The sequence below is a fragment of the Histomonas meleagridis genome (assembly GCF_020186115.1).
Source record: "Histomonas meleagridis strain 2922-C6/04-10x chromosome Unknown contig_68, whole genome shotgun sequence".
In the NCBI taxonomy this organism is placed as follows: domain Eukaryota; phylum Parabasalia; order Tritrichomonadida; family Dientamoebidae; genus Histomonas; species Histomonas meleagridis.
Window position 1 is genome coordinate 777,891 of NW_027150909.1, and position 19,519 is coordinate 797,409.

Below are 19,519 nucleotides of genomic sequence, written 5' to 3' on the forward strand. Positions count from 1 at the left end.
GTACAGTAATGGAATTATTTCCATTAAAAGTGATGTTATTAGAAGTTGATGTGTATATTCTATTTGTTGCATTGATTTGTGCATTATTCAAATGATTTGCATTCGATGTGATGAAATTAATTGCACTAAATCCGCCTTTAATATTGGACGCGAAATACTTGATTTAAAGGTAATAGTTAATGCCCCACCCAAATTTTGAAAATCTAAACCTATGTTTAAACAAAAAATTTTCTGTTTGATAAAAATAATTATTTCCCACTCATTTTGAATTTTTATCATCACTTTTAATTCCATAGAATGCTTCCGAACGAGAGTCCGACGACTGAACACGATAGAACTTTCAATACAACGATAATATTTTTGCATTTATTTTAACTTTCGATGCATTAACGTTCTTTGCACTTTTAGGGCACCCTAAACGAAAATAATAAAAAATGATAAATATTTATATAGTCGTTGTGTAATATGTCTAGTAACATATTACAAATTTGATTTTTCTTACCGTAGCTATACCAAAACATTCTTAAATTATTTTTTCATGCAAAATGGTTTGTTCCACATCAGGATCTGAGTTCGAAGAATTCTTTAGGTCTTCAGTATTTTCATCACCTGGCTTCATGAAAAGCATTGACAGAACAGTTATTAACACCGGAACATTACCAAACAAAAACGTTTTGAGCAAAGTCACACCGAGTGTTACGTGTCGACGAAACTTAATACTTAAGTCGTTTAGCACAAAGAAAACATTAAATATTGTTTCGGTTTGACCAAAATCATCTAAAACATTTAAAACAATTCCGAAAAAACATAAAATTGTATTGGTAAAAATCACATATTTCATCACCCGAAAATATTTTGGAGAAAGTATCCATTCGATTTGTTCCGAAAGAACAAATCCATAGATGCATGTAAAGGTATATAATGTGATTGAAGTATTCTCTATTACAATAGAGGCAAATTGGAAAAAAACTCTGTGAAGTTTACCAAGCAGGCCGAAGATTTGAAAGATAATGAGAAAGAAGTAAGCAATGTTAATAACAACAAGAAAGAACATGAGAAATCGTAAAATTTCTGAGAATCGTGAATGTGCTAGACGTATGAGAAAAATAACTTGATCAGTGGCAACAAGATATGCATAACATTTTAGAATAGAACTAGCTGAAAACAAATAGAGAACTCCAGGATCATAATATGGAAAAAAACAAAGAAGGCCGCTGGCAATAGAATAAAATAATCCTGGTAAAACCAAAAACACCAGCTTTTTGTTTGCTTTTGTTGAATTAAGAAAGAAATTTCTTGCATATGTTGTTAAAAAATAAATTAAAATAGCTGAAACAATTATTTGAACAACAAGTAATACTATAAGATAAAAGTTTTTGTCACAGCTTTCGATAGTAGTTCCTCGTAAACATTCATAATCTAGAAGTTCAGAATCCTTTGGCATTGGTTAAAGTATATTTTATATCACTTTTCTCCTTTAATTTGAAGGAAAATAAAAAAATCACTCTGCAGAGATCTGAACCACGGATGTTTCTTTCGATGCTCTAAGCAACTGAGTCACAAAAAATATAGGTAGAAAAAAGTTCAAAATATATTTATATATATAAATCCAACCCAACAAGATTATTAAACTGAAATCAAAAAAAAAAAAAATGAATACATACTTACAAAATCAATCAATAAAATTATTCCAAAAGCTCATTGATCGACCAATGGCGAAATTTCTAAGTGATGATGATAATGATCAAGAGATATCACCTTCTATTATTCAACAAAAACTTCAATCCAACAATTATGCATCATTATTTGACTTTTATCTTGATGTTAGATTACTTCTTGAACCTAAGCCAGATCAAACAAATGTTAAAAAATTGATTCTTGAAGAATTAAGTCAATGGTTTACCAACAAGATATATAACATCCCAAGATCACCAGAGGAAGAGAATTACATGAAAGTTAAAAAACTGATTAGTAAAATTAATTATATATTCAAGGCAATGATTATTAAATTTGAAACATTACCCGATCCAAATTTAGATCCTCTATCGTCAAATGATTTGTCACTGGCATCGTCAAAGATTCCACCACAAACAGGGCAAAAACGAATTGAAACACTTCAACAAAGAATTGAACATTTGCGCACACCAGAAGAATTGCAGTCAGTTCTACGAATTCTTCAAAAACATATTCCGCAGCTTACTCTTGGACCAGAAGTTATTATTGAAGGACGGTATATTACAAAAGCATGTGCAAATGAACTTCGCGATTACCTTAATTCTGTCAACGCATAAATAAATAAAATATTTTTTTTTAGTTCACTTTTATTATTTTCTATTTTTGAAGATAATTATACAACAATAACTGTGTTTCAATTTGGATGGAATTATAATTTTAAATGATCAACTCGAATTTTTTGTCCCATTTTCTCCAAAAATAATTGTTTACAATCATTCGAACATTTTCGTTAGTAATTTCAAAGAAATAACAAAAGAAAAAAAGCGTTTATTTAATACTTAATCATCGAAATCATCATCCAATGACTGCCATTCCAAATCATCTTCTCTGTTTCTCCTTGTGTTCTGTGAGAATGTCTTTAGTGACCTTACTTTGTTCCTTGTTTCCATTTTTGTGATTTGTTTCTTTACAACTTCGACAAATGATTTTTGTTCATTTGCCGAAAACTCCGAAAAGTTTTTGCGAACGATTTCCTTATCGATTAACAAAATCAAATTTATAGAGTTGGAAACAATCTCAGGTCCTTTTTGGACGTCATTTCCCCATTGCACCAAAGATTTTAATGCGACGTTTGAAACAGCTGATTCAAAAAGATCATTTTTAGAATCTGATTGTTTATAGATTTGGAACCCGAAAGTTGAAAATTGCAAATAAACAGCACAGTTAATACTATCATTCATACAAAGTTCTAAAATATAAGCAAAATTTTTGTATGTAAATATATCAATTCCAATTTCTTTGTTATCGATTAAAGTTTGTGCTATTACATTCATACCTCCTTTCTTGAAATTAATCCAAAGGAACAATGATATTAATTCTAAAATATCTTTATCATTTTTTAGATTACATCTTTTCAATGCTTTTCTATATAAGTCAAATTTGAGAGGAGTCATCGGTTTGCTGGAGTGCCCCGTGATTAGTCTCAATAATTCAACCGTAATTTCGTTTGATTTTTCAAATAGAATTGTGAAGAAAGCGATGCATTCATTTTTGTTGATCGTATTGTTTTCAAAAGCGTTTGTAATCATTTCAAATATTTTGTGTAAATTTTCTTTCAAATTTTCTATACTCCCATCAAACAAAAGTGACGCGAATGATTTCAAATTAAATTTTGAAGAAATCGCGAATGAGAACAATTGATTCCAATTTGATTCTGAAGGCTTATCACCTTCTAAAACCAAAGTACAAGATTGCAAAAACCTAGGAAGAATCACTTGTGATAATTTTGGAGAAATATCTTTAGCTTTTTGCGCAATATTTATAGCCTCATTAATTTTCTCCTTAGGAACATCATCTTTATAACAAGTGAAAAGAGTAGAAATAGCATCAAAAGCAGCAGAAACTCTCCAATATTCCTTCGAGTTTTTCATTTCATCCAAATAGAATTCCAAAATCAAATCCTTATCCAATATATTAACATCAAAGATATATTGTAACCATATTAAAGAGACAATCATATTCGCATAAAAATCGGAATAATTCAATCGATATTCTGCAGTTTCATTATAATCTGGATCACCTTTCCATAAAGCCATAGATATTGAAACAATTTCACAAATTTGTGGAATGAAATCTTTACCGAATTCTTTTACATATTTAATCAAATTCACATTTTCACGTGCTAAAACGCACATATAAGAAACCACTTCGAAATATGAAGGATTTAATTGATTACATTTCGATAATTCTTCGATGAATCCCTTATAAATATTCTCGAAATTATTATTATCCATTTGGAAGTTCAAATATTTTATAATGAAATGACAACTATAAGTTAAATCGATTTGAAATGCAATTCTTGTTGCTATAGAGAATTGTGGTTCATAAAGTTCCAAAAGTTTAGTACCACAATCAGTAGTAAAATCTTTAAAGTTATCAATGATTAAAGAAAATGATTGGAATACACTTTCCATTAATATATTGACTTTAGTTTCAGTTGTTCTTGTAATTGAAGTCATTATATCATCCAATGATTCATTTAACAAAGGTTTAGCACCAGCCAAAACTGGAATAATTAAATTTGTTACTTGAAGAATACAAAGTTTTACTTTATCACTTGATTCTATAATTTGTTGACCTATTAATGGTAATTTATTTACTGACAAAATTGTTTTAATTATTTGTATCCATTCGATAAGTTTATTACGATCATTATCATTATTAAAATTATTTAAGAATTGTTTAGAAATTGATATTATAAAATCATTTACATCTTTTTCATTAGTTTTTTGTAACAAGATAAATAATCGAGGAATTAAATCGAAATAATCTTTTTTCGATTTATTCACATGTAACATATAAGAAAATGCACCACAAGCAAATGTTTGTAATATTGGTGAACAATTACTTGAAGGGAATTCGATTACATTTAATTCTTTTTCATCAATTAAATCTTTAGCAAATGCGAAAATATATTTCATTGTTTTATACATAATATGTTTTGAAAAAGGCATAGTAATTAACTTAAAACATTGGAATATTAATTTCATTAAAACTATAATACTTGAATGAATATCTTGGATTTGAGGTGTTAAAATAGGTAATAATTTAACAAATGCATTTGATAATGATAATAATTCAAGTGCATTTGGGAAATGATCATTTGAATTTATCATATTAAATATAATTTGACATTGGATATCAGTCACTTTCATTGCGCCTAAATCAACTGGATAAGAACTATATAACGAAGATAATGCATGAAATACATAAGGTCTACAATATGGTGAATTTATTGCGATGTTATTTAATTCATGCATCATATCGATCAATGAATTATTTGCTATTTTTAATAATGAAAATAATGAAGAATATATTAAACATTTCGACTTAAGATCAATAGAATTAGCTAACATTAATATATTGTCGATTTTATCTGTATGAACTTTACTCCATTTACCAATACATTCTGCAATTAATTGATTAACAAATAACCCATTGTCTTCTTTCATTTGCCGAAAGATATATTCAATGTTTTCATATGATACTTTTTCATATGTTTTATATGACATTGATACTATTAATGAAAATAATAATATCAAATTATGGAAGTTACGTAATTGATTATTAATGAATAAATTTAATGTGTCATTAGGAAAAGTTTCAACAAAATCTGGAAATATAGAAATTAATTTCTCCGCAAATTGCGTACTACGACCAAATCGTTCGAATCGAAAAGCATTGATTTTAATTAATTGATGGACTTCACTCATCGGATATTTAATGTAATTCCGTATGAAGTCTTTACGCGGACGAATGGAATTGAAGTTATTAATTAATTGCTCACTAATTAAATACTTAATTTCCTTCTTCGAAATGATCTTCGGAGTCGCCTTAATGATGGCAATGATCAACTTCTTCGAACGGATAAATGGAGAATACGAAAGTTTCACAAACATTTGCGAAAACTTCGAATATTCCGAATTATTATTATGAACTGATAAAAAGGTACAGATCGACGTGGACAACCTTTTGATGATTTGCTTCGATTTGCCGTCAATAAGCGCGTTCAGATCCATCCCTTGTATGGATTTGGTAAATTGGGATATCACATTTGCCACTAAATCCTTTTTGATCATATAACTCGGCAAATATGTCATCACCTTAAACGCAGACGCAGTGTATGTGTTAAAGACATTTTTGATGCCTAATGCCTTATCCAAAAATATTGAAATATTCTTCGCAACTTTGTTCGCCATAAAGTTCGGAGATCGCGACCCGGCTAATATACTTGAAGCAATCAATGAAAATCCACGTAAGTCTTGTTCAATTGTTGGATTATCTTCTGGTGGTGTCGCCAAATATAACATTGATGTTTCCAAATATAGCGATGCATGTTCTGGGTATTTTTCTGCGAGTTTCTTAAAGAAGTTCGATGCCGCTTTTCGTGAAGCTAAATGTGATGCAGATGATAATTGTAATGCTAAAGCCGCCAATTCACGGACAGCTGAAAAGTCATAGTTTAAGTCCATCAACAAACTTAACTGAGCGCCACTCGGCGGATTCTCCTTCGAAACGACGCTGAAAAGTTCTTTTTTCACATCAGGCCCGAAAAGTGACATCAGTTGATAGACTTCCTCTTGCGAAACGGTTCTGACAAGTTTGAATAGAAGCGGCAACTTTTTGCATATGATCTGTGGGTTCAGTAAATTGAGGAAATGGTACAAAAGTGACGGGAAATATTCCGAATGTTCTCTGAATATCGCAAACGAAGATCGCAGCGCTTTGTCCACTGCGCTCTCCGCTTTAGTGTTTTTGTGGATGCCGAAGTCTGACTCTGCGGAATCATCTGTTGGAAGATTAATTATTGGTGTGGCGATGATTTTGGAGGCGGTGTAACTACATTGGTCATATATAAGTACAGTTTCCGGATTTTTCATTTGGTCAAAAATAATTGTTAAGATTTGCTTGCTCGGATAATTGTCACATTTACGAAGTGTACGATAAAGTTTGAGTGAAATGAGTTTAAGGGATTCATTCTTTTGTGTGTGAAATCCTTTCTTGGCATATGAGAGAGATTTCTTTAGATAACTTTGAAGGCCTTTATGATCCCGCTTAAAACATTGGCAAAGTGCATACGTGGATGGATACATTAAATCTTTTGTCATGCCAAGAAGTTTTTGGACTAAACCTGGAATCATTGATTTGACATGTACGCCAATTTTATCAACAATATAACCAGTGGCATAAATGATTGACGGGTTTGGATGTGAAACAACCATAGTAATTAAATTCCAGATTTTTGGTGGATCTGTTTTTTGATAAAGTGCTAATAAACAACTTCCTATTCGTGTGGAACATGAGCAACTTAAATTACCCTTATTTATCATAAAGAGTTGTAGAAGAACTTTTTCATATTTTTCAAATAATGAATCATCATATTTATCTGGTAGTAGTTCTTCAAAATAAACTAATGAAGTCATTAATATTTGTTCGGTGGGGTGTAAGTACTCTATTTTTGTGTATCCTACCAGAGTCGTAATTAATTCTTCCATTCAATGATTGATAAATATTCCAGTACGATAAATTTGCGGTTTCTATCGTTATGCCTCAGAAAAAACATGTTTTTTTTACTTGTCTGTTTCTTTCTAACTTCATATAGTTTAATGTCAAACATTTTTTTATCAACTGCAAAATAATATTCAGAATATATAACAAAAAAGAAATAAATTTAAATGAATTACAATAATTTAATAAATATCATGTTGAGTGATAATATTGTTGTCAGATCGAAGTCTTATTTCTAAACATTCTAATAATTTTAACAAAACTAGATTTCAACTTGAAAATTAAAGCATTTTCCTCTCACATCGGAATTCACAGACTCTGTTTGGCCTCCCCTTTTATCAAATGATTGGCGCTGGCAATATCAAAGCAGTTAATGTTCGTGACGTCGCAGCTAACACCTTCATCGAAGCACTTTCTAAATACCTTGAAACAAATCACCTTGTAGAAGCACCAAAATGGGCCGATTTAGTCAAAACTGGTCATCTTAAGCAAATGCCACCATGCTTAATCAACTGGTGGTACACACGTACAGCTGCTGTTGCTCGCACTGTATACCTTCACCCAGGCACAAGTGTTCAATATCTCCGTAACAAATTCGGTGGAAACAAGAATTATGGTTCTGCTCCAAGACACTTTGCTCAAGCAAGTGGTAAAGTTGTTCGCACTATGCTTAAACAATTAGAAGAAATTGGTTATGTTAAGAAGGATGAAAAAGGTGGCCGTGTTATCACACCAAAGGGTCAAAAGCAACTCGACCTTATTGCCAAAGAAATCCGCTCACAACAGTAAATCCAATTGATTCTATTCTATTTTAATAATTTAGTAGATCGAATATTCGATCTTTTCTTTGCTTTTGATTTTTCACTATTTTTAATACTAAACTGCTCCCTAAAAATGGAAAACACGGTCCTGATAACAGGAGAGTTCATATAAACGCTATTTCTCCTTTTCCTTATTCCAACCATGAACAGGGTGGGTCAATGTGCCGATAAAACATTCCTTATTTTACAAACTTGAGAAATTTTTATCAGTTTAAATAAAGAAAACGTGCATTTATTGGTTCAGCAAACACTAAAATATTTATTTTGGTAATTTCAAACATCAAGGTATGTTGCAAAAAGATCGGGTTAAACAGAAATAGCCCAATTGCTTAGTGAAAAAGGTAATAATATAAATTCTAATTCTTACAATTTTGGTAACCAATAACAAATGAAAATCACCACATTTCGTAAAAGATATCATAAATTATTTTTCTACTTTTTGGATAAATTCATTGAATTACACTTTGTTTTCTTGATGAAAAAAGTGTCGTCATTGTGCCCTTGTTTTGTACCTTATTTTATATGTTTCACAGAATAAATAAAACATTTTTATATTTATATAATTTAAGTCTTTTTTATATCATTTTTTTATTTATATAAATTATTTTTTACAGCCTTTTATAAAAGATTTTAAGTATTGAACGAAAAAAACAATTCAAGGGAATTATCATGTTTCTATCTAACTTTACTCTATTATATGTTGCTTTAGCAAATAATTTTGGTGAATCTCCTTTTTTCCAGTTACCAAAAATATCAAAAACATATCAATTTTCTATGTTAAATATTCATGTTTCTCATTTAATTAATCCTCTTATTAATGCAAATTCATTAAATCAGGCAAAAATATGGAATTCCAAATTTGAAATGTTGATTTTAAAACATGCATTTCTTTCATTAACTTCAAATGATAAAAAATCATTTAGTTCATTAGAGGATACCAATATTGTGTTTAAAGATAACTTAATTCATTATGTTTATACTACATGTGGAGAAATGAATTGTTTTATGTATATCAATGCTATTAATGTTATCTTTAAAAATAATAAGCTTTATCATCTTGTTATTGGGCATATTGAAAATTGTATATTGATTGAATCTTCTTGTAAATTGGGAAACTTTAGTGGAAATATTAATATTTCCCAACTCTTTATTGATAACATTAAGATAAGTAATTGCAATTTAAAAGGCGGGAAATATTTTTTCGGAATTATCATGAAATTTAATCCTATTCATTTTGATTTATATAAAGAATCTTTAAAAATAAACATGAAACTTTCATTTAGTGAAATATTGATGAAAAATATTCGACATGAAAATTTAGGAAATGGAGTTTTTTCTGCATTTGATTTTAGTTTATTTTCATCAATTATTAAAAATGTAAATATTTCAAATATTGATAATAAAAAACAACAAAATGAATCATTAGCTTTAGGATTTCGATTTACATCAAATGGAATAAATGCACCAAATGTAAGATATTCTCTATTTGAGAATATGAAATATTATTATAGTTCATTAATTCAATATGATAAATTTTCTGGTTACCAAAATGACATTAATGGTATATCAATATCTTGTGTAATATTTAGAAAAAATGTTGGCATCCATAACCCTAAAAGTTTTCTCATAGGGAAATATCCAAGTTATATAAGTGGATTTTTACCAGGTGAAAACGATGAATTAAATATAAAGTTTAAAATTGATAACTGCTTGTTTCTATGTGATAAAACCATTAAAGTTTTTGCAATATATGACTTAAGTAATGGAGATAAAACTCAATTAAAATCAAAATATTATCTCAACTTTAGTAATTGTATGTTTTCAAGTGTATTAGATTTAATAACAATTAAAGAAGATGAAAGAAATGGTTTTGATATTTACAAAAATGTAATATATAATAATTTATTCAATTCTTCCTTAAATACTTCTTTTACCATTAATATATTACCAATTAACAATAATGTTAAATGGAAAACACCAATAAAAAGAAAAATTATTAATGATGGAACTCATGTTTTCCATATTACTACTCATTCTTCTATTACAAACATATTTTTTGGTTTCTTCGTAGTCATTGTTGGCGTTATTTCATTGTTTGTTTTTGTATTTATATTATATACACAAAAGCTTAACAGTAGGAAATATATTCTTATAGGGCAATATAATAATAAAAGTGATAGATTTGATTCAGAAATAAGTGTTAGTGAATACATTTTTTCTGATACATAGAAACGGGACTTTAAACAAGCAGAAGAACTTAATGAATGTTGTAAAGTTTTTATACAACATTTTAAAAACCATTTTGAGGAAACTATCAAATAGCGTATGATATCTTCAATGAAAGAAGTGCACTTTGAAATTTCAAACCATAACTAAAGAATAAACAAATTGTATAAAAATCATATTAATATTTTAGAATGAAACTAATCCATTTTACTAGGCTTTAAGTACTGTTCTACTTCGGCGATACTTGTTTTTGATAAGAGCCTTTTCGATCCAATTTTTCGCGAAGTCGATTGCATTTTATGTTGTGTTTAACTCAATAAATCTGTTTGTGCTGCTGCTGCAATACAAAAAGAATTTTTAAGTAAAATTTTATTTGTTTCATTTGAGCCACTGTTCGAATCTTTTTGCCTCATCTTCATTCAAAGAGGCGCGGACTTTCTCTAGAGCGCTCTTCACATCAGAAATTCCGACTTTGGGCATTACGATGGACTCAAGACTTAACTTGTCAAACGTCATTTCGACTGATCCTTCTTCATCTTGATTGCAAATTTCCCACTTATCTCCGGTAACTTTTTTGAAATACTTCGCTTCTTGGACACGAAAAATAGGTTGCATTTGAATAGATTTGATTAAAACTAATAAATCTGAAAATGAAAATAATTCAGTATTTTTCGAGATTTCTTCAAGTTCGTGATTCGAAAGTATTATGTTCTCCTTGCTAAGGTCTTTTTGAACAATTTGGAGACGAATATTTTCTTTTGGCAAAGAAAAGAATATTTTTTTGGAAAATAGCTTGATTAGATTCACATCTAATTTCCATGGTACATTGGTGGTTCCAATAATAATCATGTTTTTGTTGTCTACACAGAGTTGTTCGATAAGTTCTTGTTTCATTTTTTGAACATTTTCATTTTCGTTTAACAAATTGTCAATTTCTTCAAAGCACAAAAGACAAGGTTTTTGTGTCCTTGAAAATGCAAAGATTGCCTTTATAGTTTCGTTGGAATTTGGATCAAAATCAGTCATTAAAAACTTGTCGCAATGCACATAAATAAATGTGACATTGGGTATTTGACCAGCAAGTGCTTGAACTAGAATAGTTTTCCCTGTTCCTGGTGCGCCATAAAATAAAAAACTTTGTGAATCAAATTCTTCCCCTTTTTGAAGCGGTGCCAATATCTGATCACAAACAGCTTGTTTAAATTCATTCGGAATTATTAAAGCAATTTGAATTAATCACCGGACTTAACGGCTTCAAATGAACTGACGGTTATCACGCATTAATGTAAACATAAACAATTCACAAACAAATGTATTAATGTGAACATAAACAATTCACAAACAAATGTATTAATGTGAACATAAACAATTCACAAACAAATGTATTAATGTAAACAAAAACAATTCACAAACAAATGTATTAATGTAAACATAAACAATTCACAAACAAATGTATTAATGTAAACAAAAACAATTCACAAACAAATGTATTAATGTGAACATAAACAATTCACAAACAAATGTATTAATGTAAACATAAACAAATCACAAACAAATGTATTAATGTGAACATAAACAAATCACAAACAAATGTATTAATGTGAACATAAACAAATCACAAACAAATGTATTAATGTGAACATAAACAAATCACAAACAAATGTATTAATGTAAACATAAACAAATCACAAACAAATGTATTAATGTGAACATAAACAAATCACAAACAAATGTATTAATGTGAACATAAACAATTCACAAACAAATGTATTAATGTAAACATAAACAAATCACAAACAAATGTATTAATGTAAACATAAACAAATCACAAACAAATGTATTAATGTGAACATAAACAAATCACAAACAAATGTATTAATGTGAACATAAACAAATCACAAACAAATGTATTAATGTAAACATAAACAATTCACAAACAAATGTATTAATGTAAACAAAAACAATTCACAAACAAATGTATTAATGTAAACATAAACAATTCACAAACAAATGTATTAATGTAAACAAAAACAATTCACAAACAAATGTATTAATGTAAACAAAAACAATTCACAAACAAATGTATTAATGTAAACAAAAACAATTCACAAACAAATGTATTAATGTAAACATAAACAATTCACAAACAAATGTATTAATGTGAACATAAACAAATCACAAACAAATGTATTAATGTGAACATAAACAAATCACAAACAAATGTATTAATGTAAACATAAACAAATCACAAACAAATGTATTAATGTGAACATAAACAATTCACAAACAAATGTATTAATGTAAACATAAACAAATCACAAACAAATGTATTAATGTAAACATAAACAAATCACAAACAAATGTATTAATGTGAACATAAACAAATCACAAACAAATGTATTAATGTGAACATAAACAAATCACAAACAAATGTATTAATGTGAACATAAACAATTCACAAACAAATGTATTAATGTGAACATAAACAAATCACAAACAAATGTATTAATGTAAACATAAACAAATCACAAACAAATGTATTAATGTAAACATAAACAATTCACAAACAAATGTATTAATGTGAACATAAACAAATCACAAACAAATGTATTAATGTAAACATAAACAATTCACAAACAAATGTATTAATGTGAACATAAACAAATCACAAACAAATGTATTAATGTGAACATAAACAAATCACAAACAAATGTATTAATGTGAACATAAACAAATCACAAACAAATGTATTAATGTAAACATAAACAAATCACAAACAAATGTATTAATGTGAACATAAACAAATCACAAACAAATGTATTAATGTGAACATAAACAAATCACAAACAAATGTATTAATGTGAACATAAACAAATCACAAACAAATGTATTAATGTAAACATAAACAAATCACAAACAAATGTATTAATGTGAACATAAACAAATCACAAACAAATGTATTAATGTGAACATAAACAAATCACAAACAAATGTATTAATGTGAACATAAACAAATCACAAACAAATGTATTAATGTAAACATAAACAAATCACAAACAAATGTATTAATGTGAACATAAACAAATCACAAACAAATGTATTAATGTGAACATAAACAAATCACAAACAAATGTATTAATGTGAACATAAACAAATCACAAACAAATGTATTAATGTGAACATAAACAAATCACAAACAAATGTATTAATGTGAACATAAACAAATCACAAACAAATGTATTAATGTGAACATAAACAATTCACAAACAAATGTATTAATGTGAACATAAACAATTCACAAACAAATGTATTAATGTGAACATAAACAAATCACAAACAAATGTATTAATGTAAACATAAACAAATCACAAACAAATGTATTAATGTGAACATAAACAAATCACAAACAAATGTATTAATGTAAACATAAACAAATCACAAACAAATGTATTAATGTAAACATAAACAAATCACAAACAAATGTATTAATGTGAACATAAACAATTCACAAACAAATGTATTAATGTGAACATAAACAATTCACAAACAAATGTATTAATGTAAACATAAACAAATCACAAACAAATGTATTAATGTGAACATAAACAAATCACAAACAAATGTATTAATGTGAACATAAACAAATCACAAACAAATGTATTAATGTGAACATAAACAAATCACAAACAAATGTATTAATGTAAACATAAACAATTCACAAACAAATGTATTAATGTGAACATAAACAAATCACAAACAAATGTATTAATGTGAACATAAACAAATCACAAACAAATGTATTAATGTGAACATAAACAAATCACAAACAAATGTATTAATGTGAACATAAACAAATCACAAACAAATGTATTAATGTGAACATAAACAATTCACAAACAAATGTATTAATGTAAACATAAACAATTCACAAACAAATGTATTAATGTAAACATAAACAAATCACAAACAAATGTATTAATGTGAACATAAACAAATCACAAACAAATGTATTAATGTGAACATAAACAAATCACAAACAAATGTATTAATGTGAACATAAACAAATCACAAACAAATGTATTAATGTGAACATAAACAAATCACAAACAAATGTATTAATGTGAACATAAACAAATCACAAACAAATGTATTAATGTGAACATAAACAAATCACAAACAAATGTATTAATGTGAACATAAACAAATCACAAACAAATGTATTAATGTAAACATAAACAAATCACAAACAAATGTATTAATGTGAACATAAACAAATCACAAACAAATGTATTAATGTAAACATAAACAAATCACAAACAAATGTATTAATGTAAACATAAACAAATCACAAACAAATGTATTAATGTGAACATAAACAATTCACAAACAAATGTATTAATGTGAACATAAACAAATCACAAACAAATGTATTAATGTAAACATAAATTTCATAAAATTGTTTTCCGAATCAAATTTGCGCCTTTGCAATCCAATTAATTCATTTCAATTTTTACTTTTTAGTTATCTTTTCTCTTCAATACGAATGCGCATCTCGACGGCAGGTACAGCTGTATCTTACACTTTCTATTCTGGTACGGCTCCGGGTACGACTCTGGCACGGTGCTTGTGTCTACTCTCCTGAAGCCTCCGTATCTCTCGTCGTCGGTGCACAGCACGTACTCGAACTTCGCGTGCCACTCGACTCCTATCCAATAGCCCTCGAAGCTTTTCGTTGGGTGGAAGTTGAAGACGAACAACAAATTTCCTCTTTCGAAAGCGACGACTTTATCACCTTCGTGTTTCAATGTTACATATCCATTATCACCGGAGCTCATGAACTTATATTTATGTTCCAGTTGTAACATATCATTATCGAAGTTCAGCAAGTACTTATACTTAAGCAAGTCGTCCTTCGGCAAGTCGAATCGCCTTCTGCAATGGTGGTACGAGTTGCCGTTGCCTTCGCGCGGGAAGTCGATCCATTCCGGATGCCCGAACTCGTTCCCCATGAATGTTAAGTATGCCTCGCCGCCTAAGCCGAATGTTATCAAGCGGATCATCTTGTGCAATGCGATGCCGCGGTCAATGATTAGTGATTGCGGCGATAATGTCGACATGTGAGTGTACATCTCTTTGTCCATGAGCCAGAACGCTAATGTCTTGTCGCCGACGAGCGCTTGGTCATGCGACTCGCAATACGCAACTGTCTTCTCTTTGTACGGACGATTGGACAAAGTGAATGTGATGTTGCCGACATTCCAATCTTCGTCCTTTTGCTCTTTCAAGATCTTGATCCACATGTCTGGAACGGCCATTCCTAACCTGTAATCAAAGCCGAAGCCGCCGTCCTTGAGTGAGCGCGCAAGTCCAATCATTCCACTGACTTCTTCTGCAATCGAGATCGCATCTGGTCGAACACTATGAATAACATCGTTAGCTAAATATAAGTATGTAACTGCTTCTTCATCAACTAAATCATTAAAGTAGTCATCTAAGGACGTGAAATTATACATGTTGCCATGGTGCTTATAGATGATTGAGGTAACCCCATCAAACCGAAAACCGTCGAATTTGTATTCGTCCAAATAATATCGCAAATTCGACAATAAAAAGCGCTGTACTTCGATGTGGTTGTAGTTAAACAAACGTGAGTCCCATAATGGATGATATCCTCGGCCGCCTTCATGGAAATATTGATGATCGGTTCCATCAAAATGATTAATGCCTTCAAGAACATTCTTGGCTGCATGGGAATGAATAAGATCTAAAAAGACAGACAAGCCCATTCCATGTGCTGTATCAATGAGTTCTTTAAGATCTTCAGGTGTGCCAAATCGAGATGATGCTGCAAAGAATGATGTGACTTGATAGCCAAAAGAGGCATAGTAGGCATGCTCCATAATGGCCATGATTTGGATGGCATTGTAACCATCTTTCTTAACCATAGGAAGAACATCGCGAGTAAATTCTTTGTAGGTATGAAGACGTGGTTCAACACCGGCCATACCAACATGAGTTTCATAAATTAAGAGACTAGAATCACGTGGTGGTTCTGGTGTTGGATGTTTGAATTGATATGGATTTGGTGGATTCCAGAAAACACCATCAAAGTTGAAGTTCTGTGGGTTTTGGTATGTAAAGTTGATCCAAGCTGGAATACGAGAAACTTCTTCACCACTTGAAAGAACTAAATGTGCACGAACTTTAGAATTGTGAGGTATAACAGGTCCATCCTTACCATCAGGAAGAGTAAGAGTAAACATGCCAAACTCATCACGTTTACATTTGGTGTTTGGATCTTTAGTATTCCAATTATTGAAATCACCAACAAGATAGATCTCACGTGCATTAGGAGCCCACTCTTTGTAGGTGATACAATTGCCATTATGATGAAGTCCAAACTCTTTGTAAGATTGAGTAAACTTGTCCATTGAACCAGCAACTTTGTTAATGCGTTCTTTGGCTTCCTCATAGTTCCTATGACGCCATTCGATGTGGCCTCTATATTTTTCAAGCCATGGGTTGTCTACAATTAATTGCATCCAAAAAAATGGTTTTCTTGGGAGGTTGGATTGAATAAAACCGTTTTTTGCTTTCAGACTGAAAAGTACTTTTTCAGACAAATTGAGCGGCGTGTCCAACATGACCTGCCGCACGCTGTGATCACCTCTGTTGCAGCAGGTTCTAATTTTATTTTAGCAAAAATAAAATCTTCTTTGTTTCACGGTCTTTGAATGATTATCATGTCATATTTTGAATCAAATTTCAATTGATTTTGTTATCTTGAAATGTGAAAATTTTTTTAATTATAATGTTTGCGCAACGAAATCTGAAAATAATGAATGTATTCTTCTTTCCATTCATTAAAAAAAATGTTTTTTCAATTTAGACTTAGTGAGATGTTCATTTTGAAATTTGAAACAAAAATAATCGTTTTGATTCAATTGCATAAACATTTCACATCACAAAACAACATCAAATGCGAAAACGTAAAAAAAAAAATAAAATTTTTTTCTCGATTCATTTTATTCTTGTGTATTAGCCTTACAGAACAATGTTGTTCTTACACCTTCAGCCGTTGGTGTAAATTTAATTTCGAACATTGTTTCCTGGCTGACTGGGAATTCTATTGATTCACCGAATTTGATTTCCAGCTTTTTACCCGTCAATTCCTTAAACCTTGTGTTCAATATGCAAACCAATTCAGCCTTGAACGGAGTCAACAACAATTCCGACTTATAATCCGGCAAGTGGACCACAATTGCGTTATCTCTTTCATTTGACAATGAAACCTTTTCGATGTCTTCGATGTTAATCGGCTGCATATTTTCGAACATTTCCATTCGACTATTTAATATATAAATTTTAACATTTGTAACCAAAATCACACTTTCAGTCATGTGACTATACGCATATAATCGATTAGCACGCGCAGCAAATAGTATTCCTTCGTGGCCGTACTCTTCATTGATTTCGGGGATTTCGGTGACTCCAATGTGATCGCCAATGAAGATCTTGTCGGCACTCGATGCGCGTCGTCGTTTATGATGTAAGAACAATGCATTAGCTGCTTCGTGAATGATCTTTTGATCACTGTTCTCATCATCATCAGTTTGTTCACGTGGTTCTTCTTCAATATCAACTTTATGTTTGTATAACTTCTTGTTCTTCTTCTCGAGTTTCTTGTCGATCTTCTTGTGCGAATTGTCGTCGTCATCTGACGACTTTTGCTTCTTTTGCTTCTTCACTTCTTTTTGCTTCTGCTTCTTCTCTTTCTTCTCCTTCTTTTCTTGCTCTTTCTTCTCCTTCTTTTCCTTCTTCTCTTGCTCCTTCTTCTCTTTCATCTCTTTGATTTTGGCGAGTTTTTCGTCCTTTTGCTTCTTGTCTTCCTTCTTTTTGTCCTCTTTCTCCTTCTTCTCTTCTTTCTTTACTTCTTCTTTTTGCTTCTTTTCGTCTTTCTTTTTATCTTCTTTTTCTTTCATAGGTTCTTCTTTCTGTTTCTTTTCATCTTTATCCTTCTTTTTGTCTTCTTTCTTTACTTCTTCTTTTGGTTTCTTTTCATCTTTATCCTTCTTTTTGTCTTCTTTCTTTACTTCTTCTTTCTGTTTCTTTTCATCTTTATCCTTCTTTTTGTCTTCTTTTTCTTTCTTTACTTCTTCTTTTGGTTTCTTTTCATCTTTATCCTTCTTTTTGTCTTCTTTTTCCTTCTTATGTTCTTCCTTTGGTTTCTTTTCATCTTTCTCTTTCTTTACTTCTTCTTTTGGCTTCTTTTCGTCTTTGGGCTTCTTATCTTCCTTCTTGGGCTCTTCCTTTGGCTTCTTTACTTCTTTTTCTTTCTTAGGTTCTTCTTTTTGCTTTTTGTCCTCTTTGGGCTTCTTGTCTTCCTTCTTAGGCTCTTCTTTCTTTTTATCTTCCTTAGGTTTCTTTACTTCTTCTTTCGGCTTCTTGTCATCTTTTTGCTTCTTGTCTTCCTTATTGGGCTCCTCTTTTGGTTTCTTTACTTCCTTTTTAGGTTTTTCCTCTTTTTCTTTCTTAGGCTCTTCCTTTGGCTTCTTATCTTCTTTCTTTGGTTTTTCTTCTTTTTCTTTCTTAGGCTCTTCCTTTGGTTTCTTTACTTCCTTTTTAGGCTTTTCTTCTTTTTCTTTCTTTTTATCTTCTTTTGGCATCTTATCTTCTTTCTTTGATTTTTCCTCTTTTTCTTTCAGAGGTTCTTCTTTTGGTTTCTTATCCTTTTTCTTTGGTTCTTCTTTTGACTTTTTGTCATCTTTCTTTTTATCTTCCTTTGGCTTCTTTTCTTCTTTTTCTTTCTTTGGCTCTTCTTTAGGCTTCTTTTCTTCCTTCTTTGGCTGGTCTTTTGGCTTTTTAGCTTCTTTTTGTTCTGTTTTATCTTTTTTAGGTTTATCATCTTTCTTTGTTATTTCTTGATTTTGAGGTTGCTTTGGCTTAGGAGACTTTTTTGGCGCTTTCCCACCCTTTGCTTTTACCGCTTTCTTAGGTGTTTTCTTAGATTGAGATACATTATTTTTCTTATTTTTAGTTGTAGGCTTTGGCTCTTCCTTTGACTCGGATGACTCAGAGTCAGTCGAAGAGCTATTTTCGATGCTTTCTGAATCTGAAGAGGTGCTCATTTATTAAAAAATTTTACTGATATTTTTCGATGCTTTTTCTTAAGGACGATACCAACTTTTTATATTCTGTACAACGGTTTTATGGTAATGGGCCTCATTGAT

The 19,519-nt window shown here is 30.2% G+C and overlaps 6 protein-coding genes across 6 annotated transcripts; 2 read left to right on the forward strand and 4 right to left on the reverse strand.

Annotated features, from left to right (window-relative positions):
* Positions 1 to 1,712: 1,712 nt before the first annotated feature.
* On the forward strand, positions 1,713 to 2,291 carry GO595_008596 (uncharacterized protein; the record flags this gene model as incomplete). The annotated part of the gene is made up of 1 exon (XM_067922188.1): positions 1,713 to 2,291. One exon carries the CDS (start codon positions 1,713 to 1,715, stop codon positions 2,289 to 2,291), a length of 579 nt encoding a protein of 192 aa, XP_067771362.1.
* Positions 2,292 to 5,425: 3,134 nt separating this feature from the next.
* GO595_008597 (uncharacterized protein) lies at positions 5,426 to 7,229 on the reverse strand (the record flags this gene model as incomplete). Its single annotated transcript, XM_067922189.1, has 2 exons — positions 5,426 to 5,442; positions 5,522 to 7,229. 2 exons carry the CDS (start codon positions 7,227 to 7,229, stop codon positions 5,426 to 5,428), a joined length of 1,725 nt encoding a protein of 574 aa, XP_067771363.1.
* A 355-nt stretch (positions 7,230 to 7,584) lies between these two features.
* GO595_008598 (ribosomal protein S19e) lies at positions 7,585 to 8,031 on the forward strand (the record flags this gene model as incomplete). Its single annotated transcript, XM_067922190.1, has 1 exon — positions 7,585 to 8,031. One exon carries the CDS (start codon positions 7,585 to 7,587, stop codon positions 8,029 to 8,031), a length of 447 nt encoding a protein of 148 aa, XP_067771364.1.
* A 2,636-nt stretch (positions 8,032 to 10,667) lies between these two features.
* GO595_008599 (vacuolar protein sorting-associated protein 4B-like) lies at positions 10,668 to 11,315 on the reverse strand (the record flags this gene model as incomplete). The annotated part of the gene is made up of 1 exon (XM_067922192.1): positions 10,668 to 11,315. The coding sequence occupies one exon, from the start codon at positions 11,313 to 11,315 to the stop codon at positions 10,668 to 10,670; it is 648 nt and encodes a 215-aa protein (XP_067771365.1).
* Positions 11,316 to 14,806: 3,491 nt separating this feature from the next.
* On the reverse strand, positions 14,807 to 16,831 carry GO595_008600 (1-4-alpha-glucan-branching enzyme; the record flags this gene model as incomplete). Its single annotated transcript, XM_067922193.1, has 1 exon — positions 14,807 to 16,831. The coding sequence occupies one exon, from the start codon at positions 16,829 to 16,831 to the stop codon at positions 14,807 to 14,809; it is 2,025 nt and encodes a 674-aa protein (XP_067771366.1).
* Positions 16,832 to 17,314: 483 nt separating this feature from the next.
* GO595_008601 (uncharacterized protein) lies at positions 17,315 to 19,417 on the reverse strand (the record flags this gene model as incomplete). Its single annotated transcript, XM_067922194.1, has 1 exon — positions 17,315 to 19,417. The coding sequence occupies one exon, from the start codon at positions 19,415 to 19,417 to the stop codon at positions 17,315 to 17,317; it is 2,103 nt and encodes a 700-aa protein (XP_067771367.1).
* Between the last annotated feature and the right edge of the window lie 102 nt (positions 19,418 to 19,519).